Source organism: Falco cherrug, chromosome 3, assembly GCF_023634085.1.
Source record: "Falco cherrug isolate bFalChe1 chromosome 3, bFalChe1.pri, whole genome shotgun sequence".
Lineage (NCBI taxonomy): Eukaryota > Metazoa > Chordata > Aves > Falconiformes > Falconidae > Falco > Falco cherrug.
The window spans coordinates 115,962,366-115,989,622 of NC_073699.1; the positions used below are offsets into that span (position 1 = coordinate 115,962,366).

At 57.1% G+C, this 27,257-nt stretch overlaps 2 protein-coding genes across 7 annotated transcripts in view; both read left to right on the top strand.

The window, feature by feature from the left end:
- Positions 1-234: 234 nt before the first annotated feature.
- TENT5B (terminal nucleotidyltransferase 5B) lies at positions 235-8,375 on the top strand. The gene is made up of 2 exons (XM_055705570.1): positions 235-672; positions 4,828-8,375. Exons 1-2 carry the CDS (start codon positions 496-498, stop codon positions 5,845-5,847), a joined length of 1,197 nt encoding a protein of 398 aa, XP_055561545.1. The 5' UTR covers positions 235-495; the 3' UTR covers positions 5,848-8,375.
- A 15,700-nt stretch (positions 8,376-24,075) lies between these two features.
- The window catches only part of LOC114017499 (uncharacterized), a 39,265-nt gene continuing 36,083 nt past the window's right edge, over positions 24,076-27,257 (top strand). Inside the window, exons 1-3 of one of the 6 annotated variants that reach the window (XR_003562585.2) lie at positions 24,113-24,379; positions 26,429-26,800; positions 27,016-27,212. Coding sequence is in view for 1 of the 6 variants with exons in the window: in XM_027813723.2 (XP_027669524.2) it covers positions 26,116-26,800; positions 27,016-27,103 (773 nt within the window). In the remaining 5 variants the exon portion in view is untranslated. Of the gene's footprint in view, positions 24,380-25,306; positions 27,213-27,257 lie in introns of those variants that run through there. The other 5 variants (XR_003562584.2, XR_003562588.2, XR_003562589.2 and 2 more) reach the window with 5 other exon arrangements.

Sequence of the window (27,257 nt, forward strand, 5' to 3'; positions counted from 1 at the left end):
GCCGGGGGCCGCGTAGGAGGGGCGGGGCTCTCCGGCCTGTCCCGCCCCGTCTGCCCTTCTCCCCGCCTCTTTCCCTACCCGCCCCTTCTGATTGGCGCCCAGCCCAGCCCCACTTTTCACTCTGGACCTATGAAAGCGCCGGAGAGGCGACGAGACCGGGCCGGGATTGGCGGCGGGGCCGGGCCAATGGGGCCGCGGCCCGGGGCACTATATAAGGTAGCGGCGGGCGCGGACGAGCGCATCGCTCGGCGGAGCCGGTGGCGGGCGGGGAGCGGTGCGGGCCCGTTCGTTTCAGCGTCCCCTCCGGGCACCGACCGCGCCTCCCCGCCTCCGCCCCGCGGGCAGCACCCCTCAGAAACAGGTTTTTTTTGTTTGGTTTTTTTTTTAATTTTCCTCCTGTTTCCCTTCCGAACTCGGCACTTCCGGCTGGTTTCCGGGCAGTTTCCGGGTGACTTGGGCTTCTCTTCCGGTGGCCGGTCGGGCGCGAGGGGGACGATGCTGGCGGCGGCAGCGGGGCCCGCTCCGGGCGGCTCGGAGCAGCGCGGCGGCCGCTTCAGCGTCCTGACGTGGGAGCAGGTGCAGCGGCTGGACCAGATCCTGGGCGAGGCCGTGCCCATCCACGGCCGCGGCAACTTCCCCACGCTCTCGGTGCGGCCCCGCACCATCGTCCAGGTGAGGCCCGAGGGGCACAGGCCCCAGCGGGTGCCTGGGGCTGGAGGGGGGGGGTGGGGGCACAGGCCACGCTGGGCCCGGGGGTGCCTGGGGCTGGAGGGGGAGGACACAGGCCACGGCGGGTGCCTGAGGCTAGAGGGGTGGTACAGGCCGCGCTGGGTCCCGGCGCTGGTGGGGGGCCGCAGACCCTGGGGGCTGCCCAGAGCTGAAGGGGGTGCAACTGCACAGGCTGCTCTGGGCCCCGGGGCTGGAGAGGGGGCCCAGGCCCCGGCCGGTGCCTGGAGCTGGGGAGCGGCACAGGCTGTGCTGGGCCCCGGCGTGCCTGGGGCTGGGGGTGCACAGGCCGCACTGGGCTCTGGGTTTGGCGGGGGGGGTGTGTGTGGTGGGGCACAGGCTGCGCTGGCCCCCCGGTGTGCCTGGGGCTCGGGGTGGGGGGGGCACAGGCCCTGGCTGGTGCCTGGGGCTGGGGGACACACAGGCTGTGCTGGGGGAGGGGAGGCACAGGCCCCGCTGGCCCCTCTGGGATGCGTGGGGGGGGGGGATGACACTGGCCGCCCTCCGCTGCCCCGTTGGACTCTGCCCTGCTCCCGCGGGGGGTCAGGGAGAAAATAAAAATGCTGAGGCGGCGGTGGCCGGGCCCCGGGCCAGCCTGGCGGGGCAGCCTCCGCCCCCACGGGCAGCGCTCCGGGGTGTCCCCCCCGGGGGGGGTAACGCTGGGAGGGGTGCTGGGGGGGGCTGGTTGCTGCCTGCCCCCCTGCAGCAGGAGGGTGCATCTGGTAGGACCCTGCTGCAAACACCCTTCTTGGTGGGGGTGGGGAATAATCAAATGCGTTTAAAACTCATGCCCGGTCCCTGGAGGTGCTGCAGCTGTGGCATGAATCCTGCTTTGCTTCCTCCCGCCCTCTTCTTGCTGGGTTTGGGTTGATTTGGTGCCCTGAGAGCTGTGAAATGGGGGGGGGGGCTGAGACAGTGTGGGGGAGCTGCTCCTGTGGAATGGCTTCGTGCTGGTGGACATGCTGGGCTTGTGTGGTGGGAGAGGTGGTTATTAATTTAAATGCTAGATCAAATGTCAGTGTCCTTTGATTCTGTCATGCTGAGCATATCCTCCAGAGTCTGCCTGAGACTTCATCTTGTTAAAGAGTTCCTGTTAGCTTAACCATAAAGTAATAACTGTGTTTAATATTAAACTAACAATGTAGTTCGAATAAGCTGATGCATATTCATTTTTGGGAGGCAACTTCATTCCTCAGTAATGACTCATCAAATGTAAAATCGGGCATGTTAGCTTCTAATTAAAAAGGCTATTCACAAAGCTAAAACCAAACTGGCTTTCACAATAAACTAATCACTGGGATTTTGAAGCCTCAGCTGCTTGAGAAACATTTCTACCTAAGCCTGGAAAATGCAGAGGTGACATTTGAAAGACACTGGGCTGTATGAAAGCCTCAGCTGATGGCAAGTTCCTCGAGTCCCTGCAGCATCTGTTGGGGGCAGAAGTGCTAAATATTGGCTGCATGAAGCTTTAACCTGAACGGCAGGCGAGAGCTACTGTCAGGGCACTGCCCTTGGGTTGTGCAAGGCCAGTGAAGCTCGGCGCTGTTAAAACCCGGTGCGGTGGCAGCATCAAATGTTCCACCACTTATTACTGTTTGGTTCCACGAAACTGAAGGTGTCGGAGTTGCTGAAAAGGATGTTGCCACTAGCAACTTCAAACACTAAATAACTGAGGGCTGTAATTCTGACCAACCGCGCTGGCAGACCCTGTATTTAGGGCTGACTAATCTGAAACAAGTAACCTAAAAGGCAGTTATTTGTTGCGTGCTCGTGTTGTTGTGGGAGGTGGGAAGCGGCAGGTCAGGACGCAGGCAGGGTTTGCGCCTGCCTGGCTGTCAGAGTCAATTATCTGAACCACACGTAACGTGAGGTGCTGTTTTGGGAAGCAGGTCAGCAGCTGCCTAACCCTCTAAATATCCAACCCTCTGGGGAAAACACATACCTGAACCCACTGGCTGCAGTTGGGGAGATGTGCTTCAGGTTAAGACTGGCAGGCTGCTGCGCTCGGGGAAGCAGCAAGGTGCTCTGCAGGCTGGAGCTTTTCTGGGTGATTTGGGACAAGACTGATTTGAACAGTTGAATTATTCCCCCCCCCTTCTACATACATACAGGCTGCACCTGTAAACCTGGGCAGCTCCGGTAAGCCTGAAGAAGCTTATGGGTCTGAAATGCTGCAGGTCCTGAGCTGTGCCCTGAAAGGGGTTAAGCAGATGTTCTTTGGAGCCAGGAAATTAATCTGGAATGAGATCTTCTCCAAGCACTGGTCCTAGCTGTGCATCTAACACTTTTGTGACCTATATCTTGTCTCTCTAAGCCTAATAGCACAAAACTCTTAGCTCCACAAGTAGTGCTGGAGCTGTGCCTTGGGTGAGTGACTCCAGTGACTGATCTGTTGGCAACAAATGCACAACCAGGAGCTCTCCTGGATCGCTGCGTGATGTTTGTTCTATAAGGGGGAATAACCCTGTGTCACTACTAGGGGTATATTCAGTTTTCAGACTATCTGCCGTTGAAAACAACTGTGTTCATGGCTGAGTTGGATGTGCTGGTGGGGACTTGGGACTTCTGATGGTGAATAGCTCACTGGTTAACTGTTGCCTGACATGTGACTGTCACCATTGGGTTGGCAAGGAGCCCGGGCACACAGGAGTAATAGGGGAAACGCCAGCAGAGAAGCTGCATCATGAGATTTAACAACCTCCAAGTTTAAAAACATTCATCAACTTGTACCAGGATATCTTCTGTTGGCAAAGGCAGCAGAAGCTCGCTGGCATAGCCCCTCAGCTTGGTCACCAAGAGGTCCCTGATGTGCTGAGGGGGTGGCATACTGCAGTCCTTTGCCTTTCATGTACTGTTTCTAAACAGACCTTGGGGAGGGGCAGTTTTATAGCTGGAGCTGCAATGCTCTGATGTCCCCCGGAACTGTCTGCTCAGGGCCATGTCACCCAGGCGGGGGTTTTGGCTCCTCTGATAGAGGTTTGACTTCTAGTGGGGCCTCTCAAACTAGGACAGCCTCGCAGGGCTGAATAGCCCAGCCAGACTGGCTTCTAGGGATATAATTTGTCCATTTGTATCCCAAGCTTTGGCTCTTTCAAGCTCTAGCCTTGCTTCAAGCACTGGGTGAGCCGGCTGGCTAGCTGGGACTCATGGACAGGGGGTAATTGCTGAGATAAACATGCAAGCAGGATGAGAGATGGGAAGAGCTTCTGGTGGAAGATGTGAGCTTAATCTTCCTGGGATCTTTGAGCTCAGTTAAACTCAAATTACAAGCTGGTGTCCAGATAGTTTATTTTATGGTCTTGGGGTTATTTCAGCCTCCTGCATGTTAAGTAATCAGGCAAGTGATTCAGCTTCACTCTAAATGAACAAAGCTTTGGAGGGACTGGTGGGTGTGCCAGGACTGAGCAGGCAGCATTAAAATCGCTGGAGTAACACTCGTAAGATGAAAGCTGCTTCTTGTGCTTGATAGCATGCCAAGTTCAGCACGAAGCTCTGACACACTGGAAATTGTTAGGATACACTTACTAGTTAGGACATGAACTTGCATACGCCTGGCTGGGGCTTTTGAGCAGTCCTGACATCTTGATTTGCCTTTAATGAATCTTGACAGGCAAAGGGGATGGCTAAAAGGAGCGAGCCACCCTGATTAAATTAACAGCGACTGCTGCAGACTGTGCTGCCGTGTTGTATTTGGAGTCCTTTTTGGATCAGCAGGTCTTAGCCGGATGGTTGGGAAGGCTGGCTGCAACCGTGGAGGGGGGTGAAGGGGCCAGGGACCAGCCCAGAGAATGGGTTTGGGTAAGCTTTCTGCTTTGGGGGGGAAGGAAGGGAAGAGCAAACAGCTGTACTGGAAGCAGAAACAGCTGTTCATGTGCAGTAAGAACCCTCTAATGTGAGGGAATAAGTAAAGGAGAGCCACCCCCAGCTGCTGGCCAGACTCTGGATGCCTTCCAAAGTGACCTATTTCTAATGGATTAGCATTTTATTTCGCTGTCTTGCACTGGAGTGACCCATATAAGTGCAGGGAGTGAATCCTGCTGCTGTAACCAGGCTGCTCCAAGAATGATTTTGTGCTTCTCATTGACTCTCTTTATATCTCAGGTTGTCCGTAGTCGCCTGGAGAAGAAAGGAATCACAGTCCATAATGTAAGGTTGAATGGCTCAGCAGCTAGTCATGTTCTGCATCAAGACAGTGGCTTGGGGTACAAAGACTTAGATCTCATCTTTGGTGTAGATCTGAAGACTGAAGATGTCTTCCAGCTTGTTAAAGATGTGGTCATGGATTGCCTTCTTGACTTCCTCCCAGAAGGTGTCAACAAAGACAAGATCACCCCCATGACTCTGAAGGAGGCGTATGTGCAGAAGCTGGTGAAGGTATGCAATGAAACAGACCGCTGGAGCCTCATATCGCTCTCCAACAACAGCGGGAAGAATGTGGAACTCAAATTTGTGGACTCTCTCAGGCGGCAGTTCGAGTTCAGTGTGGACTCCTTCCAGATCATCCTGGATTCGCTCCTGCTGTTTGGGGAGTGTTCAGAGAATCCCATGGCAGAGAACTTCCACCCCACGGTCACTGGGGAGAGCATGTACGGGGACTTTGAGGAGGCAATGGACCATCTCCGGAACAGGGTCATCGCCACGAGGAACCCAGAGGAGATCAGAGGTGGGGGGCTTCTGAAATACTGCAACCTTTTGGTGAGGGGGTTTAAGCCTAAATCAGAAGTTGATATGAAGGCACTACAGAGATACATGTGCTCCAGGTTTTTCATAGACTTCTCTGACATCGGTGAGCAGCAGAGGAAGCTGGAGTGCTACCTTCAGAGCCACTTTGTTGGGATGGAGAGCAAAAGATATGACTATTTGATGACCCTCCACAGGGTGGTCAATGAGAGCACAGTCTGCCTTATGGGACACGAAAGGAGGCAGACCCTGAACCTCATTGCCATGCTGGCTGTGAGAGTCCTGGCTGAGCAGAACATCATCCCCACGGTCACAAACGTTACCTGCTACTACCAGCCAGCTCCTTATGTCAGTGAAATAAACTTCAACTACTATGTCACCCACGTGCAGCCCTTCCTGCCTTGCAATCAGTCTTACCCAACGTGGCTTCCCTGTAACTGAGCCAGGATGAACTTCAGGGTCTGTCCTCCAAGGTACTTCCTTGCCTTGGGGGGGGGGGGGGGGTGGCAAAACGGAAAGAACCAACCTTCCTAGAACTGCAACAAGAGGAAACTTCTTGGACTCTTGCTTGAGTGTCTTGTTCCTGGGGTTGTTGGAATGAGGCCTGTCTGCTGTACACTGTGATGGGAAGTGCAGTGTGATGGAAACTAGATGACTTGGATGTTTATGGGAAGACTCGATTGCTTATTGAATCCTGGAGGCGATGGGGGAGGGTGGGGGTGTGTGAGGGGAGATTGTAGAATTACGCTAAGGTAGAGCTGCACTGCCCTGAAATGGTTCTGAATTGTGTTGTGGTTTTTTTTTTTAGTGCGGGAGGTGTTATGGGTGTGCAGACTTGTGGTTTCTGAAGATAGAAGCCAGAGTGGCTAATTCCTTTGAAGGACCAAAGAATCCTGTTTAAGTGCCTGTAACAATATAAACACAACTGTACTGTAAACCTAATTTTTTTTTTGCAGGGGGTCGACATCCCAAGAGCTTGAGTGGGGATGTTCAAAGAAAAATGTTTCTGTTGGGGGGAGGGGGGCCGGGAGGGTCATAAGATCATTTCTAGTAACCTCGCTGAAGCAGGAATGGGATTGCAGGTTACGTGTTGCTGAGGTTTTTTGGCATGGCTTGCTGCCTGTGAAGGACCAGCTGTAGCAAATAGCTGTCAAAGTGGAGTTGCATAAATGGGGGTGGGCTTGGAATGACTACATGTAAATGCCTAAAACAGGGGACACTGGGGTGGGGGGAATGCATGGTGAAAAATGCTGTGCAGAGCTTTATGGAGAAAAGGCAGCAGGGACCTTCATATGAATTTACTCAAGCTCCCAAGTCTGCAGTGCCAAAATGTAATAATCGTGTACATAAACGATGAGGCAGAAGATCTGTCCAGGAGCCTGCCCCAGGCTACCGTACCTAATTGTGTATTTTCTAGGGGAATTTGAAATGCTGCTTTTTTTTTGGCATGCAGTGTGGTTTTTATGCACAAAGCCAGAGACCAGCTGGGTTATCTGGGAAGATGAGGCTTGTCCTTTGAAGCACAAACCAACTAGTTCACTAGTCAGTTACCTCCAGCTGTTGCTGTGCTGGAGCCTGGGTCTGTCTAGTAGATGGGCAGACTTCTCCCAGCCTCCTGTGGCTGGAGATGTTCCCTCAGCCCCTTGGCAGGTCCTGTCTTCAGAAGCAACCTATTCCCAGCTATGTGATTCCACATGTGAGCCACTGATAGCATTTGAAATTCACTCTCTAGCTAGAAGTGGAGCTTGCAGGGGGCAGGTGTGTAAAAGTCAGTTGGCCTTAGGGAAAAAAAGTATGTCTTCTCTAAACAAACCCTCTTGTGTCTTGAGGGTTTGGCTCTCTTAGTCAAGTGTGGCTTTGAAGTTGTTGAGTGTCTAGAGCACAAACAGTTTTTCACGGAGGTGCCTGGGTTGCCATGCCCATTCTCGTGAAACATCATCTCAGACTTAACTATGCACGGAGGGAGAGGTGGGCGAGCAAGCAGGCGCTTCCTAGGGATGCTGCTCTGGGAACACTGTGACTTCGTGGTGCTTCCTCTGAGGCTGACATACTTGAGTATCTTTAACTTGTGGGGTTATTTTGTTCTTGTGACAAAACTGTAATAGCTGGGCAGATTGAATGCTCTAATAAAGACTAGATCCTCGGAATGTGTATAGCCAGATTGCTACCTTTTTTGGGGTAGGGGCGATGTGGAGCGGGCATAAGGGGTGGGGAGGGAGTGATCTGGGGGCTCTTGCGCTTAACATGAACTAACCAACCTGAAATTGGTCCAGCTTTGCTTCCTATCTAGTCAGAGCTGAAATGTCACTAACGATGTAGCTATTACAGGTTTAACTGCCTTCCCGTAGCACAGCTTTGCCTTCACGGCCAAGGCTGGCGTGCTGGCTCTGCCACAGCCTGGTACCTCCCTGGTGCCCAGAGCCCGATCCCTGGGCGGGGGGAGTGTGAGGTTTATCCAGTGCAAAGTACAACTGGTTTAAGGGCTGCTTTTGAGATCCTAAGTATGCCACCTTCATGGCTTCAAGGGAAGATCTTTTCTTCTGCCATTTTAAACTTTGGATGAACATAGATGAGATGTAGCATGCTTTTTTACAGGCTGCTTACCCTTTACCCACAGACACATAGACGCACTAAACTGAGATTCCCTCCCTTCCTGTAAGATGTCAAAAAGGTTCCCTACAGCCAACAGCTCGACAGGGCAACTTATGTTGAGATTGCACTTTTGATTTACAGTGTGTGTGGTGGGACTCTTGTGAATGGGTTGAATCTGAATTTTTCTAGACCTTGCAGTGATACTGCGCTGCCTCCTGTGAGGGGGGCAGTTGGAAGATTCCAGTAGCTTGAATGGCACTTGATTTTGTTTTAAATGTCTTTTTTTCCTACACCTGTATCACCTGTCATGCGATGGGCTTGACATAGACTCACTAGATTCTTTAGAATCTGTTACAAATAAATACAGTGTATTCAAATTTGTTGGATTTTATTTTTATTTGCTTGTCCATCTGGGTAGCATGGTGTTGAGACAGCTGACCCTGCTCCCACCAAGAACCAGGCTCTGAACCAACTGGTCGCCTGGAGAGGAGCAAGGAGAGATCCTGGTTCTGGAGCTGCCGGAATGCTCCTTGCAGGTCAGGCTGCTCAGTGCCTCCAACTGAAGCAGCTGGGATGTGCGTAGCTGTTGGCAGGTCACTCCTGCGGTTGAGGGAGGTTTCTATTTATAACACTCGTTCTTTTAGTGTTGTGCATCTTCCCTTTTCCTGGTGGCTCCTCAAGTTGCTGGTGGGGGAGGGTGGCCCAGTGGGGCAGCTGGCTTGGTGTGGTGGTGATCTGAGGTCCCTGCTGCTGGGGATGATACTGGGAGACTCGCCGCTGCTGCTGGCTTTCCATGACTTCATTCTCTGCTGATGGTCATGAGCAGCAAAAGGTCGCTTGAGTAATTCAGACTTGCTTATTTTGTGGGGCTGACCCACCTGCAAAGGGGTTGCTCTTGGAGAGGGGAGCGTGCGAGGCTCTGAAAGCTTCATCTTCCCAAAAAAGCTTGGATCTGCTGCTGTCCAGGCCGGATTCCTGGGCGATGGCTGGAAGCTGGCTGCCTGTAGCTGGGTGCCCTCCAACCTAAGATGAAGCTTCACTTCCCCTTGTCAAGCTACAGGCGGTTTTGGTTCTGCTGCAACAATTGAGCTAATGATGTGCCAGTCCCTCTTTGGGACAAGCTTGCTGGCTCTGCATCTCCAAACTTTCACAGTCTGGGGCCAAGCTTGCCTCTGCCAACAGGTCTGGGTTGTTTTTGCTGGGCTGGCACCACGTAAGACCGTGTCTGTGATTGCCTGCTCGAGTAGGACTCTGCTCTTGCAGAGCTGATTTCTCTCTAAACCTGTTGGCAGCGAGCTGGGCTGTTTGCCTCTTGCTGGCACGCAACCCAGCATGAAGCTCCTGCCTTCCCTGAGCACATCTCAGGTGTGGGAGCGGCTCTGGAGTATCTGCTTAGCTTGTCAGCTGTCTTCCCAGTGCCAGCGGTCGGTCCTGCCGACGGCTGTCGATGCTGTGGTGAATAAGCTGCCTCTGGATTTGTGACCCTGAGCAGAGCAGCAAAAGCCCTGACAGAGTTGGCTTGTCATTGTTGGAGCGGATCAGACTATACAAAAGGATGTTGGTGGAAAGTACTAGTTGTGATCAGAAAGGAGCTATCAATGTTTACAACTGAGATTTGGATCCCTCTTTTGTTAATTGTCAAATAAAAAAAACCCCACACCATATATTTTCCCACAGCCTGTAGTCTGTCATTATTTTTCTCTTTGAACAGAGGGTGATGGACAAGTCGGGATGTGCCTGAGTATCTGGTGGGTGAGATTTGGGCTCTAGCGACGGGCATGTTGGCATGCGCTGGGTGCCCGAGTGCTTCCCTCAGCCTTGGCTCTGGAGCTTTGCTCTGAGGAAAGGTGCGTGTTGGGGTGGCCGTGGCTCTGCCCCAGCAACTCCCTATATTTAGACCACCAGTGTTACGCCTGTGCCAGACTGGTCTGGGTCGTGCTGGCAGTGCCCAGCTCAAATAACCAAAGTCAGGAGTGGAGAAGCCCGTGCGGCGCGTGCCCTGCAGCACCTCTGCAAAGGGCTGGTGGGTGATCGATGCCTTGAGATGCATCCAAAAATGTTCCGCGTTGTATCAGCAGGATCGCCTCCAGTGCTTGTACCTGCAGACCTGCCCGCAGCAGCTTTGCTCCTGGAAGGACATCTGGCTGAGCTCCAGACTCACCGAAACGGGAGGAATTCGCCTTGAATCTCCAGAATGCAAGAACCATCCTGCTCCAGCCTCCACGCTTTGGGCCGTCCTTCAGCTGGGGGCTCAGCGCTGGGGGCGGCACCGTCTGTGTGCAGGGGGGTAGCTAGACCCAGCGTGGCATTCAAGTTGTACCTTGGTGTCTCTAATTAGCCTCGCATGCAGCACGCCGGTGGTTCTACCCGGCTGCCCTCCTCCTCGGTATCTGCCGGGGCAGCGCAGGTGTTAACTCTGCTATTTGAGATCGGGCAGAATGAGAGAACAGTCTGTCTGTGCGGCTCCTCTTGCCATTTATAGCGGTGTTTGGGCGATCCAGCACACGGACCCTTGTGCTCAGGCGCCTGGTGCCAAGCACGAGACAAATGCTTCATTGATGTGTACATACTGGGAGGGCGGTTTGCTCCCGGCAGGGCCGTGGCAGTGGGGTTGGGAATGAGCTGAGCTGCCGGAGGATGGCACAAACTCGAGCCCCTTTGCCGCGGTCCTGAGCCCCGGGGAGCAGCTGAGCCTTGCAGGGGTGAAGGCTGATGGTGAGAATCGTGCAGCGTACAACTTCTGCTCCGTCATTGAACCCTCCTATCTTATCTCCTGGCCCCAGCTGCTTTCTGCTGGAGGTTCTGGTTCAGGCTTTTTTATCACAAATAGGATTTCAGCTCATGTTAGAGCTGGTGTGGAGGCGGAGGAGCATTTAAAAGGCTGTTTTTGTTGTTGTTGTTCTGTGCATGGGGCATTCGCACTGTGCAGCTGCAAATGCAGTTTGGTGCAGACCTTTCAGCTAGTGGCAAGGAGGCACAGCAGGAAGCCCCACGAATCCCCTGGGTCATCCACCTTCCCCCACCTCTGACTTCTTGCATCCAGCCTCAAATCAGAAGCTCAGGCGTTCCCTTCCCTCCTGAGCCACCGCAAGAAGAGATCAGCTCGTGCAGAGCCTCTCGCCTGCTCCACCTAAGACACCAGGCCAGCTCTCCCCAAAAACCCCACGTGCTTTTGCGAAAGCTAACAGCGGCTCACCAGGTGCCTGCTCTTCCCTGCTTTTTCTCTTCCTGCAGCTCCTGTTTTGGAGGAGCGAGCGGCCGCGTCGGCCAGAGCTGGAGCGAGCTGCACGTGTGCCAAGTGCCCGGCTGCTGCTTGGGTGGAAACTGCGGTCGGTTTGCTGCTCCCTTGTCTGGGTGGATCCCCAGGCCTGGCCACCCATTTCAGCTTGTAGAAACTTGATGGCTCTGACAAATTTGATTGAAATCATCTGCTGGCATCCCCAGTGATTAAGGCGAATGATTGACAGCCGTTGCAAAGTCATGTTTTCTTAGGGAAGGAGTTAAAAAGGTCAGTCTGCAGCCTTGAGCTGTTGCACAACTGAGCTGTGAGATGGGCCGGGGATGGGGTGTCCTTCACCCCCTACCCCAACCCACTGTGCGTCCCTTCAGCGATGCCAAGGGGAAATAATGGCATTTCCAGGAGAGAAGATGACTCGTAGGTGGGACCGTGGTTTTGGAGCCAGGCATTAGGCTGGAGCGGTGCCAGGGGAGGTGCAAGGCGATGTGTAATGTGTTATCTCTCTCCCCATACAAGCGAGAACATGCATTTTCACTCCTAAGAGCTCACATCGTTCTTCTAGTGAGTCCTAGCTGTTCCCACCTCCCCTTCCAGGCCAGGAGGTTTCTCTTTGGGGACCGATGGAGACGCCTCTCTTCGGGGTAGCTCTGCGGGGGACCAGCTCAGGCAGCACTGGGGTGGCTGGTCGTTGCCCCCTCCTGCCACCACGGCATATTTACCCTGCTTATCTTGCCACTATCAAACCCCAGCTTCAGCAAGAGCAGTGTCACCCTGCCTTCAAAGGAAAAACCACCAAGCAGCGCGTTCCCTGGGGTGTTTGTGTGGCCTATATTTTTGCCTTGTAATCCAAGGAGGGGCTGGATGCACGGCACCCCTCCAGCCCTCCTCCCCTCCCCCCTGTAGCCACCCGGCCGGTGTGGCTGGAACAGCTGATTACTTTAAGCATCCCTCTGCTAATACGCAATTACAGGTCGCTTGAGCTTGAAATCCCAGTTAAATCCGCATGTCCGCAGCCTGACTCACCTAACTACTGCTCCCCTAATGGATCCTGGATGCATTCCTTAAGGACTGGACATAATGTTAACATGCCACTTACTAACCACCCTTTTCAAATATCACCAGTGTAACGAGTTTAGCCGGTTTATTCCCCTGCTCCTCCTCCCCTCCAGCCCTAGACAGTCCGTGCGTACTCTGATGGCAAAGGCTGAGCATCCAGGGTGTAAATCCCCCTTTGCAGAGGGGTTTGCTGGCTGCTGCAATGGGGCTCAGGAGGAATCGGTCCCTGGAAGGATGATGTCTGCCCTGGGGGTGTTTTAGTCGAGGAGATGATGAGCAGTCCTGCTGTCCAAAAAATCCCTATGCAGATGGGGGGAAAGCAGGAGGGTCACAGCCCTCCCCCATGGCAACAGCCCCCTGAGACTGTGGAGCATGTGCGTCCCTCTGCAGTGTCAGGGCTGCTCCCACCACAACCAGCTCGAGGGTTTTGTAACGTGCCCTCCCGAAGGCGGTGGCCTTTGAACCCAACCTGCCCATTTGGGGCTGGATGCTGCTATTCCGGCTCGTGCTCGGCGGGTGCTGCCGGGCTGCCCGTGACAGAGGGTGCAGAGCAACGTGAGTAAGCGCATCCTCACCATCATCCCACGTCATGGGTGACCTAACCCTGGGCCGGGTACCCTCCACCTCCCATTAATGCCCAGGGAACTGGAGACGGTTGGCATTGCTAATAGCAATAATTGCCCAGTAGTTATTCAGTTGATGATTTGTTTTCTCCAGGCAGGCTGCCTTACGTCCAACCTCAACCCATCCGCCCTGAGGCCACCCCAGGCTGGGCAGGTGAAGGAGGAGAGACCACGGGGACAAGCTGTTTTCCAGCCAGCTCCAAGCTGGATGAATGTGGTTTATCCGGTGCCAAAACCGAGCCGCATCGCTCAGCAGTCCCTCCCAATTTCTTATCTCCAAGCTCCTCTTTTTTTGCTCCTTGGGATGGGGAGAATAAAAGAGATATTCGGGGCTTTTTCAGGAGATGACGGGGGCTGCAACGGGGGAGGACAAAGTTTCAAATCTGGCTCCACAAGTGCCCATCTCGCTGCCGTCCTGCCCCAGCGAGAGGGACGGCATCTTTTTGGCTGAAGGAAATTGCCCCCTTGCAGGGCAGTGACCCCCATGAAACCGGGATGTGTCCAGTTCCTGGGGCGTGCTGCTCATCCCCATGGCACAGCCACCCCCGGCAGCTCCCTGCAGCCTTGGGTAAGTGCAAAACCCACCGGCAGCAGGGAAGAGCCGGCTCCTGCCTCCAGGAGAGGTGACAGGGGACACTGCCAGCTCGAGCTGCCACAACAGTCCGGGCTGGAGGGTTCATCTCCCCCGGGGCAGCTGGTGGGTTTTAGTGGGTGCCCAGGCACCCTCGGGCAGGTGAGGGTGCTGCAGGGTGTTTGGGTGCTGGGGCTTGTGTTTGCTCTGCTCCCCAGTTCACGGCACAGCCAAGGCGCTGGGCTCTTGGGCTGTCGCGTGGGTGGGAGGCAGGCTCATCCCACAGCAGTTGTCGCTCGCTTAAACCTTCGAAAGCCGGGATTACTGGCTTTACCCTATAATTGAGGAAATCCACCCTCTTGTTAGCCCCATTGGTGGCTGCTGCCTCGTTCCCTTTCCTCCTTTCTTCTTGGGGGGGGGGGGGTGTGTGCCCACCACTGCCCCCAGCCCCCGAAGCTCAGCAAAGACACCACCAGTCCTGTGTGGGGCTGGCGAGCCCAGCAAGCTGTAGGGCTGGCCGCAGGGCTTCTCCTAGCCACCAGCTCGTGCCACCAAAGGCTGTGGGATCAAAGCTGTTGGGCTGGGGTTTTTTTCACTCTGCTCTAAGTGCAGGCCAGCAGCTGCCTGCGTTTGCCTCCAGGCTGCTTTGGGGTAAAGCTTAATCAGCTGCGCAAGGTTTTCTCCTTGGTGGAGCTGCCAACAGGAGCCTGCTCCTCCCTGCAGTATCCCAAAAGGAGCATCGTCGCTGCTGAGCCCATCCCTTTGCACGCCAGCATCCAGCATCAGGACATCCCTCGGCGAGCAGAGAGCGGGATGTGCTCCGGCATCAGCCAGCCCTGGGTCTGAGCATGCCTGGAATGGGACTCAGACCCAAATCCGGCCTTCATCCAAAGGACTTTGAATTTTCCCCTCTTTGCAGCATAATAATGGTTAAAAAGACCAGGTAGTTCAGGTGGTACAGTTACAAAGGGGTTGCAGAATTATGTACTCTAAAGGTGATCTGTTTAACTGCATTAGACTGTTCCAGATGTGGCACATCTGCCTACAAGGAAAACTGTGCTGGGCTTTCCCAGAATCCTGACCCTGTTCCCGCCTCCTGCTGCCTGTCTTATGGCAAGGGAAGAGCCCTGCCAGCCCCCAGCCCTGCCAGCCTGTGGTTTCTCACCAGGCACGGCGGCAGTGCTGGATGTGTCCCCCCTTGCCCTGGGAGGACACGGGGGGCCAGCCCCACCAGCCAGACCTGCCTCACTAAATCAGCTCTTTGCAAGCGGGGGGACGCCCCGGGGGCTGCCTCTTGCCCAGACCTACGGCACCCCTTGCCCTGGGCTGGGCTGGGGGCACCACTGAGCCCCAGTGCTCTGCCCCAGTGCTCTGCCCCACAGCCCAGCCCCACGCCGTGGTCTGTCCTAGCTCCTGCCATGCCCTGAGCTGCGGGACATGCAAACCTGACCATGCAGTGATGCTCCCCGTGCCAGCCGTGGGGCTGCGGCGGCTCCATCACCGCCCCTGTGGAAGAGGAGGATGCTGAGACACCCAAGGAGCTCGGGTAGCGTGAAATCCCACCACCAGCCCCTGCCTGCCCTCCTGCCCAGGTGGCAGTGGCACCTGCCCGTTGGCAGCCCCTGCCGGCCCTGGCTGGCTGGTGGGTATGAGTTATCGCTGCTTGAGAGCCGCTCTGATGAGTCCGGGTGGATTAACGGGGTGAAAGGAGGCACTGCGATGCAGCCCTGCCGTGCAGGGAGAGCAGCTGGCTCAGTGGGGCATTGGCCTGGGGGAAGCGGGGTCTGGGGTGCGCGGGGAGCGAGTGCACGGGGAGCGGGTGCCCTTCCAGTGCAGGGCAGAGCCTGGGCTGGGCTGGATGGCTGGGAGCCCATCCAGCTCGATAAGCTGCACTGGGCCAGTGCTCTCAGGGCCATTTCCAGGGAGGATTTGGCTGCAAGATGAGGTGGCAGGGCAGACCCGCATGGTGGCTTCCCCTGGCACGGTGGGACACTGGCTGGGGTCTCCCCCAGTGTGGCTGTGCCCTCAGCCAGGCTTTCTTGGGCTTTCCGCACAGGCGAGTCCATGTACCGGGCAGATCCCTCGGGAAGGACGAGAGGTGCATTTTGGCAGGAGCAGCAGTGTGAGCGCTGGATAATTCTTGCAAACTGCAGATGATGGAGAGGGCGTTTAGCAGGCAGGAGTACCCAGGGCTGCCCTGAGCTGCGGCTCCAGGTCACGCCGCAGCTCCAGGGGTGTTGGGAGTGCTGGGGCTGGTTCAGCCAGCCGCGCTTCCTGGTGGGAAGGGATGCCGGGAGGTGCCTCATGGCAGAGCCGAAATGCCAGCACAAGGGTTTGGGCACTGGGAAGGGACATGGAGTGCAGCCGAGGCCGGCACACACTCAGGGCTGCACACCATCAGCACCCCGACTCCATCTGCCTCCCGCACCCAGGGCTTGTGTCATCCCAGTGGGAATTGCCTTTTTGGCCACACAGCAGGGCTGGGCGGTGCGGCTGCCACCAGCCTGCTGTCACCGCCGGGGCAGGACAGGGCCACCCGTGCGAGCAGGACAGCCTGGAGCGGGGTGCTGGCAGCGGGTGGGGGTGTTGGGGGAACACTGCCCTCCCAAACCAGACAGGGCGGCTTTGGGAGTCCCCACGCCACGCGTCACACCCAGGGAAGACCTTTTAATTGTCTGCTGGCAGAACACGGGGCTGGAAAAACGACGTGATGAGGCACTTGGTGGTTTGTGATACCCATCTGCCCGATTCCTCCTCTCCAAGCCGTGCGCTGGGGCTGGGGCTGGAGCTGTGTGCGGGCAGCGTGTGCCCAGCATGGCGATGGGCACGTGTACCCAGCTGTGATAAGGACAAGCAAGATAAGGACCTGGTTGTCCCTGTGCTCCAGCCCGCTCCCTTGGCCCCAGGCTGGTGGGGTCTAATCCAGCCTTTCCCCTCCCGGGAGCAGGGATGAGTTTTCCAGCTGCACCGAGCCCCCTCCCCGGTGCACATGTGTGTTCTGGCACACACCAGGACAGGCGTGTGGGCTGTGTCCTGCTCTGGGAGCACACGAGCCCACCAACTGCACATGGTGCAGGCAACAGGGAGATGTGGGTCACTACTGTCACCCCACCCCACGTGTCCATCATGGGCTGGCACATTGGCACGGCATGGCCCAGCGCCGGGGCTACCTTGTGTGAGGCTCATGCTGGGTTGTGCACACTGGAGAGGTCGGATCCTGCCCCACAGCATCTGCTGTGCACCAGTCTGGTGCCAGTGACCCTGCTAGCAGCATCAGCTCCTTTCCATGAAGCACGGTGGGATAAGGTGAGCCCAGAAAATCCCCTTCCCATCTCTCCGAGCCCAAGCCCAGCAGCGCAGCATCGTCTGCACCACCAGCACAGCACCGAAACACCCCAAAAGCAGCGGCGGGGCCGGGTTATTTGCTCTCGGTGGGATTATTTTAATTTCTCCTCAGCAAGTCTGTGGCTCAGGCAGCCACAGCCAGAGCAGAGCGAGACAGCAGGTAATAAATCCCCCTCTCCGTGCCCTGTTCTTCAGGTATTTCAAGATTACGGCAACCTTTGTGTCCCGGCCGCTTTCTCCCAGCACCGGCTCTGTGTGCAGGACGGGAGATTACAGACATTTAGTGTTATTTATGTACATTACTTTGGGGTTATCGGAAAAGCCTAAGAGAGGGAGATAGCAACATTAAAATAGCTTTTGGGGTAGAATGCAATTATAAGGCTAAATTGACGGGTTCCTAAAGTGCATAAGCTGCAGCGAGTGTGAATGTTGTGTTCCTTGCTCTACTGGGGAGGGGCCAACCTTGCAGCTGTGCAAAGCCAAGTACGGCTTTTACCTTTTGCATCGTTTTTTGGGGCATATTACCACCTTCTTTGACAAGCCAGGGTGGTAGGAGGAAAATAATGTGGCTATTCCTCCCCCATACAGATCCCTGCGTGTCCCGGGCTCAGCTGGACCCTTGGGCACTGCAGCTCTTTTCCAGTGGGAATACAGCTTCACTTTGGCTGGAATTTTGGCAGCAAGCGGGGTTTTGGGCTAAAATCCCGAGCTGAAAGCGGAGCGGGTGATGAGGGCTTGGAGGGTTGTGGCCCTGGGAGCCCACGGTGCAGCTTGGACTTAAATTTAGGATGTTTCCAGGCTTTGAGCTGATGAGCACGCCTGTGGTTCAGCAGCGATACTTCAAACTTTTATCCTCAGACGTAGGAAGGACTTAAAAGCTTTCAGAAAGGGGGGGAGTGGGAAAAAAACAACCCTTCCATCCACTTCAGAGGGGCTTCAAAAGGACAGGCAGGGCTTGCTGGGGTTCGCACCGCAGCACGCGGCGCCCCGGCAGCTTTGCCGGCAGCTCCCCAGCCAGAAGAAAATGGCAGGGACCTGATCCAAAACCCTCGCCGGGAATTTTTCCATCTGCCGTGCTGGGCTGTAGATCAAACCTCGGGTGACCTGTGGGGCTGACAAAGGGAGAATGGTCTCTTGGGGTTTGTTTAATGTCCCTGGGGCTGGGAAGGGACGTTCCCGTCCTCCAGCCTCCCTTTGTTCCTGGGTTGGGCATTGTAGCGCGGAGCCCCAGCTGCGGGTGTGCTGCCCTGGGCTGAGTCCTTGGTCGGCCAGATGAAAGCTGTTGGGTCCTGGTGCTCACAAGGATTTTCAGTGGGTTTTAGGACTGTGCACGTGCCAGGGGGTCTGTTCTCCAGGGATTTACAGAGGAAGGGGTGAGGATGCAATGCCGGCATCCCCCTGGGGTGAGAAGGTGAGGAGGGGAGAGGTCCATCCCCAAAAAAAGGATGGAGAAGGACCCGCTCTTGGCTCTCACAAGTCTCCATGTGTCCTACAGCCCCAGCCCAGCGTGGGCAGGAGGTGCTGGCCAGGACAGGGGTTAGTAGTACCTCAATCTCCCCATCAGGGTTCCCCCCATGCAGGAGAAGGGATGGATGCAGGATGAGGGTGCTGGTGCCACCACCACTGGTGGGTTTCAGTTTCAAGACACCATCCATCCTCCCGACAGCGAGAACTGAAAGAGGAATTGCCGCAGACAGGCTGGATGTCCTCAGCCATGACAAGGCAACCTGCGGCCGAGCCCCCCAGCCCGGCAGACTGCAGCCTCTGGAAGCTCCCACGTCCTTTTTGCCAGCAAAGCCAGACTACGATTTCACTGCAGCCCCCGCAGCTCAACCGCAGCATCATCCGCAGCCCTGCCCAGCCCCTGCCCGCAGCCCCTGCCCGCAGCCCCTGCCCACACACCCTGGTGGCCACGGGCAGCCGGTCAGTAGCCAGCACGTGGGAGCTGGCAGAGGCCACAGCTTTTGCTCAGGATGGTTGTTTTGCCCCTCAGAGAGGGGTTATCAGGGCAGCTGCCTTTTTCCACTCGGGGCGATAGTTGAGAGTCACACGAGGACTTGGCAGGTCCCTGGGGACAGGGGGACACCAGCAACAGGCTGTTGGCTTTGCCTATCACCAGGTAAAGGGCAGAAAACAAGCAGGAAAAAACCACTGTGGCTCCATGTGGCTGCGGCTGGAGGAGCCCTGCTGGCATCAGCAAAACTTTCCATGGAAATTGGTGGCACTCGGCGATAACACTTGACCTCTGGGCCACACCAGAGGTGACACGCCTTGTCCTCGTGTGCTCCGGTTGCTGTTTGATCACCAAAGGACCACAAGCCACCCGTCACATTGATGGGATGGGTGACTGGTGTCCCGTGCTGGGAATGGGCTCTGACGGGATGCAAGACAGGCACCACCTCACAGCCAGGGTGAGATGCCCATCCCGGGGGAGCCGCGGTCCCACAGCCATCCCTGCCACCATGGTGCTGCCAGTCCCCGTCCCAGTCCCTCCGGTGCGTATTTTTCTTGGCAGCCCCCAGGCAGGAATGCTTCCCCGCTGCCGAGTGAAAGTGGAGGCAGGAATTGCTGGAATAGCGACAGGCTGAGTAACAGCGCTAACTTTATTCTCTGAAACAAAGGCCAGTGTCCCAGACCGAGGGCTGCTGGGCTCCCGGCAGCGGAGGCCAGGGCTGGGGAGCGCAGGCAGAGCCAGGAACGCTGCCGCCACAGGGGTCCCTGCCCCAAATTCCTGCCCTGAAGCCCCCCCAGCCGTGCCCAGCTCCCACCACAAAGTCCTCTCCTGCTGCCCACCAGCCAAAAGTGCATTTCTAGGAGCAAATGGACATTGAAAAACAGCAGGAAAGGGCTGGGATTTCCCTCCAAGAGCTTCAAGCAGCGCCCCAGAGATTCCCAGGGCTATCCCCCCTGCAGGTGTATTGCCAGCCCATCTTCTAGGATTCTGGGGGGCTCCAAGCCCAGCACAGACACCCTGTACCCCTGAGCACCCCACATGGTCTCCCATGCTCCTGGCACCCCCGGATGCTGTGGAATGGGGTGCTGACCTCCCCTCCAGTCCCACTGCCCCCTTCCCTGGGTGATTTCCCTGCTGTGGAGGTGACTGAGAGGGGCTGGAGAAGAAGGGTCCCCCTGCCAGAGCCCACAAGCTCCATGGGCTGTGAGAGCATCTCCCCACCCCGCTCCAAGGAAGGTCCTGAGTCCCTGTTGGATGCTCCATCCCTGGAGCATGGGGTCAGCTCCGGGCCAGTTGTTTCCCTCCAGTAAAGAGCATGGATTTGCATTTGAGCAGGATGCATCCCTGGTGCCTGGTGCAAGCAGCCTCCCTGCCGGGGCTGGCCTTGGCTGCAGGGCTCGGGGCAAGGCAGCGCTTTCCAAAGCAAATATTTGCACAGCACAATAACACGTGGGAAAGAGCAGGAGCATTTGCTTCCCCAGCTCCGGGGGGGGAGGTTCCCGGAGAGCGGGGCTGTGTCTGTGGGGGTTCAGCCGTGCCCTGACCTGTCGTTTTGCTGAGCTGCCCAGGTTTCGAGCCTCTTTATGCTCTTCAGGTTTGCACAAAGAGGCTTTTAATTTGCACCCTGGCAAAGGGGCACCGCTCTTGGCTGGCCCTGGAAAACCCCGCTGGGCACCAGGGCAGGGGCATTCAGGGCAGACCCAGGCTGTACCGGTGCCTGGCCTTGCCGGGGCTCTGCCCTGCCACCTGTACCGAAGATGCTCAAAGCTCCCGTGGTCCCCAAGGACCCCAAATCTACCCCCAGATCCCTCCACGTGTGAAGCTGAGCAGCATTGCGCAGTGGCAGCACCAAGCTGGTGGTAGAGTGGGACATTGCACATCAGATGCTGGATACCCTTCCTCGCTGGTGCCATTGGCCATGATGCGGCTGTGCCATGCAGCCCACCCCAAACCGCCCCCAGCCCCTCGCCCCCATCATGGCAACGCTGTCCTTGGGTTGTTCCCACCTGCCATTTAGCCTCTCCCGGCTTCACATCTTGAGACTTTTCCCTATGGCTGCACTACCTCCAAGCATCTTTTCCTATCTCGTGTGGAGCGAGATGATCCGGCAGCCCTCAGACAGCAGCCGAGGACCAAAAATCCCTCCTGCCCTGACACCGCTGGGGCAATGACACAGGTCTGACGCTGCTCCCTCACCGCAGCCATTTCCCAGGCCCGGGTGCTGGGAGTGGTGCACTCCCTATCCGCCCAGTTTTTCTTGGAAACAATACAGGAACTGGGGAATGAGCCCATGCAAAAGGCCCCAACCTGTCAGGGCCCCCAGTGGCACTGAGTACCCCCTGACACCCACCAGACCTTTTGCTCAGGTCTCTGCCTGGCAGAGAGTGGCTGACCCCTGAGCGTCAGCGGTCAGTGCTAATTGGGTATTAGGAGCACAGAAAGCCCTGGGATGAGGCCAGGTTAATGGCCTGGCTGCTCCCAGCCAAGTCACCAATGCCTGGTGTAAGCTCTTCCTCCTCCTTCTCCTCCTCCTCCTCTCCAGGAGGCATCAGCTATAATGGAAAGGTGTCAGCCCTGCCTGTGGTCCTGCTGGTTCTTAAATCCCTGCGTGCTTTATTGCACGGGGAGCTCCTGGCACACCTGGCAGCTGCCTAAAACCTGGGGGCAATTAGTCCATCTCCGGGGGGCAAACCACCTCCCCAGCTGGCAGCAGCGAGGGCAGGACCCCCCGTCCCACCGGGGTCCAGCAGCTTCAAGCCATGTCTCAGGGCTGTCCCCATGGATTACAGCATGTCCCAAGCATGTTGTCCCTGCTTGTCCTGCCGGGGAGGCTGGAGGCTGCTGGGGCCCCGCTGGGTGCCAGTGCGAGCCAGGGCTTTCCCAGGGCTTCTCCATAACGGGAGCTGCTCCCGGCCCCTCTTCCCTCCTGCTCCTCTCCATAAGAGGCGAGGCGATGGGGAGAGCCGAGAGGAGCCTGCGCTTGGCTTCCCTCGGCGGATTCCTTTCCTGCCTGTCACCGACCGATATAGTCCTCAGCGTCAGCCTGGCCGCTCAGCGGGGCAGGCGTTGGGCTGATCCACCCTCGGGATAATGCTGGGTCTCCATGCCTCATGGTGCTTGGGGGTCCCGCATGGGGTGGTGGGCCCAGCACCCTGCCCAGGCATTATTTCCATCCGGAGAGGTTGGGATTCCTGGCGCCAGCCATCCCATAGCATCCCATAGGGATGAGTTCGCTGGTCTGTGGGTCCACCACCCCGCAGGCATGCGAGAGGGAAGAAAAACGAGGGCTGTGGGCTGCTTTCCTTTCCTTTCCCTCCCTTCATTCCTTCCTTCTCTATTCCTGTGGCATGGCAAAGCCACTCGGCTCTGCCGTTGCACACTCATGGGGCTCCAGGAGCTCAGTCCTTCGCAGGAGGCTGGGCAGCAGGACCAGCACCGTGTGCCCCCGTGCTGGGATCGCTCAAGTCCCAAAACCCCATCCTGTTTTAGCTCTGCCAAATGAGTTTTGCTGGTTGAACAAACCTGCCTGCAAACAACAGAGCCCTGGAAAAGTTTGGGGCATTTTTTTCCTTAAATCCTCACCTCCTGGAGTCACAGCAGCGTGCAAGCCCCAGCTCATGGATGCCCAGGTCAGGATGGCACCTGTTTCGCAGACACACACCAGCACAGGACATGCAGGAACTGGGACATGCCACCATCTCGCAGGTGAAAACCCAGAGCTGCCTCTGCTCCCCCACTGCTGGAAGGGGAACCCCAAAATCATTAGTACTGAGGATTATGCCACTGCAATTTTAGGAGATCCTGGTGGCAGAGTCCTGGGACCTCTGGGTCCTCCCGGGGGAGGCAACAGGCCGTGTGTGTGTGTGTGTGTGTGTGTGTGTGTGTGTGTGTGTGTGTGTGCTGCAAGCAATAACTGGTGCTTTTGACAATTAATCTCTTTAAACCCCTTAATGAACTGTGATCAGGTTACAGGTCTCCCGTCACGTCGGATTGCTGAGGATTAGCAGGGACAGCCAAATGAAACACGCGGCAGGGTGGGGGGGGGTGTTTCCCTTGGTGTCTCCTCTCTGTGTATCCCTACTGCAGGGTGGGGTGTTGGTTTTGATATATACACATATTACATTTTATGTCTCTCTATTTTTATATATATGAGGGGTCGCAGGGGGAACCTGTTCCTGCCTCCTCCAGACCTGCTGTTCATGAGATGGGACGAGGAGCAAGGTGAAACCACTTGCCCACACCTTGCCCTTTGCTGTACATGTTGTATAGCTATTTTGGGGTGCAGCCCTCTCTCCATCACCCTTCCAAGGGCTTGCCACCGGGATTTGGCTGCTGTGGGTGTAGGGAAACCCCGGTGCTGTAGGGAAGGGGCTTGTGCAGGTCCTGGGATGCTCGGCATCAGCTCTGGAGAGGAGCAGGAGGAAAAGTCCCCTCCTTTGAAAACAGAGCTCTTGGAGAAGATGCTGGATCCTGCTGGAGCAGGTAACATAAAGCACCTGTGGGCTTTGGGAAGGAGCCGGCTGCGGTGCAGGCAGAGGCGTGTGATCGGATTAGGGCAGCCAGGGCTGAAAATAGAGACGCCACTCCGCGACGGGGGGCTCGCAGGGCACTTCAGCCAAGCCTGGGACAGAGGCAGGAGGCAGAGATATTTGAACCCTGGAAAATCACCGCTTGGACAGTCCCAGCTGTTGCTCAATGGCCTCCTCTAGCCTGGCGTTCCTGGAAGGAGAAAGGCCATGAGAAACCACAGCCCCAAGCCCACAAATGGCAGGGTTAATTACCCAGTTTCCCTTGAATTATTCCCTTAAGAAAGGGTTCAAATACCTGGAGAAAACCTTTCTCAACACCTAAATATCTAAAAGGGGCGTGGGGAGGGGATGAGGCTGAAGAAGCCACTTTCTGCTGCTCTTCTCCACCCAAGAGCAGAAAAACTGGGAGGAGGGGACACCATGGGGCAGCTGTGCCAAGGAGGGGCACCACAGCCGAGCCTCATCCCAGTTCTTCCAGGGAGTGGAGCGCATGGGGCAGGACCCTGAGAACAGTGGCCAGTCAGCCTCATGCTGGGGGACCCATCAGGCTCACATGGACCCCATGGCATGGTCCAAAGCTACCCAGCTCTGCAGCATCCCCAGCTCACCTCTGGCTGCATCTTGTTGCCAGGGCTGCTTCTGCCTGTGCGGAGCTGGGGTCACTGGGCACCATACTGCCTGTGCCACACGCTGCCACTCATTCCCTGGGGCTGAGACAGGACCAACCAAGGGATTTGCCTGGGATCTCACTCCACGTGGCGCTGCCGTGGTCAAAACCACCCAGGACAGGCAATGTGACCATGCCCATGGCTGCCTGGGCACAGGGACTCTGCAGGCTGGGCATCAGGAGAAGGCGGGCAGGAATTAGGCACATTAACTTGCAGGGCAAAACAAACTGATTGCTGAGGTTTAACCAGATCAGTGAGTTAAAGAGCTTTAGCGGGGAAGAGAGAAGTGGACCAAGACGCACTTAGCACAGTGAGGCGAGCGCAGGGCAGCGGGAACAGGCTCCCAAGACCTGGAAGCCCAACGGAGCCAGGGCAAGACCCCGGATGAGGACATAGGGTCAGGCTGCGCCGGGCTGGGGGTGCTGGGGCAGGGGGAGATGGGGTGGTGGGGACAAGGAGTGCCCACCTTTGTCACCCAAATGGCCCCAGGCAGCATCCCCCAGCTCCGCTGCTCTTCACCCAAGGGATGGGTCAGCTGCAAATCCCACACTGACTCCTTGTCCCCAGGGGGGTTGCAGAGTGTCAGTGGGGGGTCTGGGCAGGCATGGGGGGATGAACCGAGAGGGGGGATTCAGTAGCATTCCTCAGCACATCTGAACAAGGGGCAGAAGCACAAGGGTGCCTGGCCCCAGGGCTGATGCTGGGGGAAGCTGGAAATGCCCATGGGCTCAAAAGGAGCCAAGCCCATGCCCGGGGTGTTCCCAGCCCCTGCAGACCCCACCACCACCCCAGGCAGGGCTGCTCTGCCCTTAGGACAGAAAAAGGCCAAAGTCCCAGCGTGGTGGGCACCCTCAGCCCCACCAGCAGGCGGGGGGGCAGGGGGCCAGGCTGGGCTCAGCTGCTGGAAGGGGCAGAGCAGGGGCCAGGAGGGCAATTCCCACCTTCTGTGGCTAATTAAGGCTGTAATGACCTCTTAAATGAGTAAGGCAGAAGGAGGAGGAGGGCATGAAATGGAGACCGGGGTGTCCCAGGAAGACAAAGGAGGAGGGCTGGAGAAAATGTTATCGAAGTGTTAATACAGCTCTGTGCAGGGAAACCTGGGCTGTGAGGAGGGGAGAGCTGGGGGGGATGCTGGGGAGAGAGGGCAGAGCTTGGGGGGATGGTGGGGAGAGCTGGGGGGTGCTGCAGGGAGAGGGCAGAGTTAGGTGGATGCTCGAGGGAGAGAGCAGAGCTGGGGGGATGCTGGGGAGAGCTGGAGGGATGCTGGGGGGAGCTGGGGGTGCTGCAGGGCAGGGCAGAGCAGAGCTGGGGGGAGGCCGGGGGGGAGGCCAGGCTTGGCTGGGCACCCCGCGGGGGACACCCGGGCCGGGCTCCGCGCCCCAGCCGCCCGGGCAGCCGCCGCCGAAGGCGCTTCCTGCAGCGCCCCCTTGCGGCTGCGTCAGGGAGCGGCTGCGCGCCCCGGCGGCCACCCGCGCCCTGCGAGCTGGCCCGGGGAGCTTCGGGGGTGTCCCTGTACCCCCTCCCATCGCTCTCGCCCCGTCCCTTTCCCCCCTCCCATCGCTCTCACCTCATCCCTCTTGCCCTGCCTGTGTCCCCCCTCTGTCCCCCTTTCCATGCCTGTGTGTCCCCCCCCGTCCCTCTTGCCCTGTCCCTGTGTGTGTCCCCATCCCTCTCGCTCTGTCCCTGTCACCCCCCCATCCCTCTCGCCCTGCCTCTGTGTGTGTCCCCCCACTCCATCTTTCTCGCCCGGCCCCTCTGTGTCCCCCCACTCCATCTTTCTCGCCCGGCCCCTCTGTGTCCCCCTACTCCATCCCTCTCGCCCGGCCCCTCTGTGTCCCCCCTCCATCCCTCTCACGCCAGCCCCTCAGAGGCATTTCAGCCCTGGGGACCATCGGTGCCTGCACCCCTGGTACCCTCCCTGGCACCCGCCGCACACCAACACACTCAATAGCAACGAGCCCAAAAGGAATTATCGGTGGAAAGGAGAGAAGCTGGGTTTAGGTTTTAACACGCCACATTAGTTTTATTTTTTCCCAGAAAGTCTGTACCAAAATAATCTCATAAAACCAACAAGTGTCAGTGCCATTTATGTAACGCTGTTGCTGGCAGGGGGGCAGGAAGGCGAGCGGGGTTATGCAAAGCCCCGTGCTCCTGGGCAGGGGATGCAGGGATGCTCCCAACAGCAGGCACCAGAGGATCCGGCTTCTGCTCCGTTTTCCCTCTGACCTTACACAGGAGGTGATGTGGGTTTTCCCCCCAAATCCGCCCCCAAACAGGCCCAGGACCCTCCAGCAAGACTTTGCTGCTGTCTCCAGCACGCACGAGCAGTCCCGTGACAGCATCGGCTGGGGGTGGCACAGGGCTCCTGTGCTGTACGGGGTGTGGAGGGGGGCATGGGGCCAGGTCACCCACCAAGCTAACCCAGGATGCCCACCTGGCATTGCAGGGGGCTCCTGGCTGGTGGCTGGACCAGCTTGTCCACCCAGAGAGCCACCTGGATGCGTGGGTACCAGCACAGCCGTGTTGGCAGCCTGGAACTTGGGGACTGGGCTCGCTGCAGCAGCTTCGGAGAGCCCTGGCAGGCTGGGGAGCGGGAGCATCTTGCAGGAGCTGCTGCAGGAGTCACTGGATGGTGCTTTACCTGCGGAGACGTTGCCCAAAACCGCGGCCCAGGGACTCATCCGGATGCAGGAGGCAATGGCTGCTCCCATGCAGCAGATGCAATCCCACGAGGGCGTCATCCCAGCCATGAGCAGCCACCATGTAACGGGACTCTGGCACCAGCTTTTATTGTCTTTTTACTCTTTTTCGTGGAAAGGTACCACTTCTCACTGCAGCAGCAGCCTGGGGAGCTGCTGTTACTCCTCCACTCTGAAACCCAGGTCCCAGATGTGTCCATGACTGCCCTCCCCACACACCACCCTGGGAGATGGGGCGACCCTAACTGCCTTTCCCCACCCCTTGAGATCCCAAGTACCATATTCCAGAGTGGGCAGGTATCCTTATTTCAGCTAAAGGTGCACTTTTTTGCAGGATGGAGCTGTGAGGAGACCTGGGATCTCCTCCTTGCCCTTCCACCGACCCTCCTGGCCTCGCTGACCACATCAGCCTCCTCCATCTGGTAGGAAAATGGGAATAAGCTTGTGAATTGGAATGGATGTGGTGTTCCAGCTAAAGATACTGCAGAAACACAAAGTGTGACAAGACTGTAAGCTCGCCGAGACCAAAGGGTAGGGAGGAACCACTGCATCAAAGGATTTTCCGTGATTTTGGTC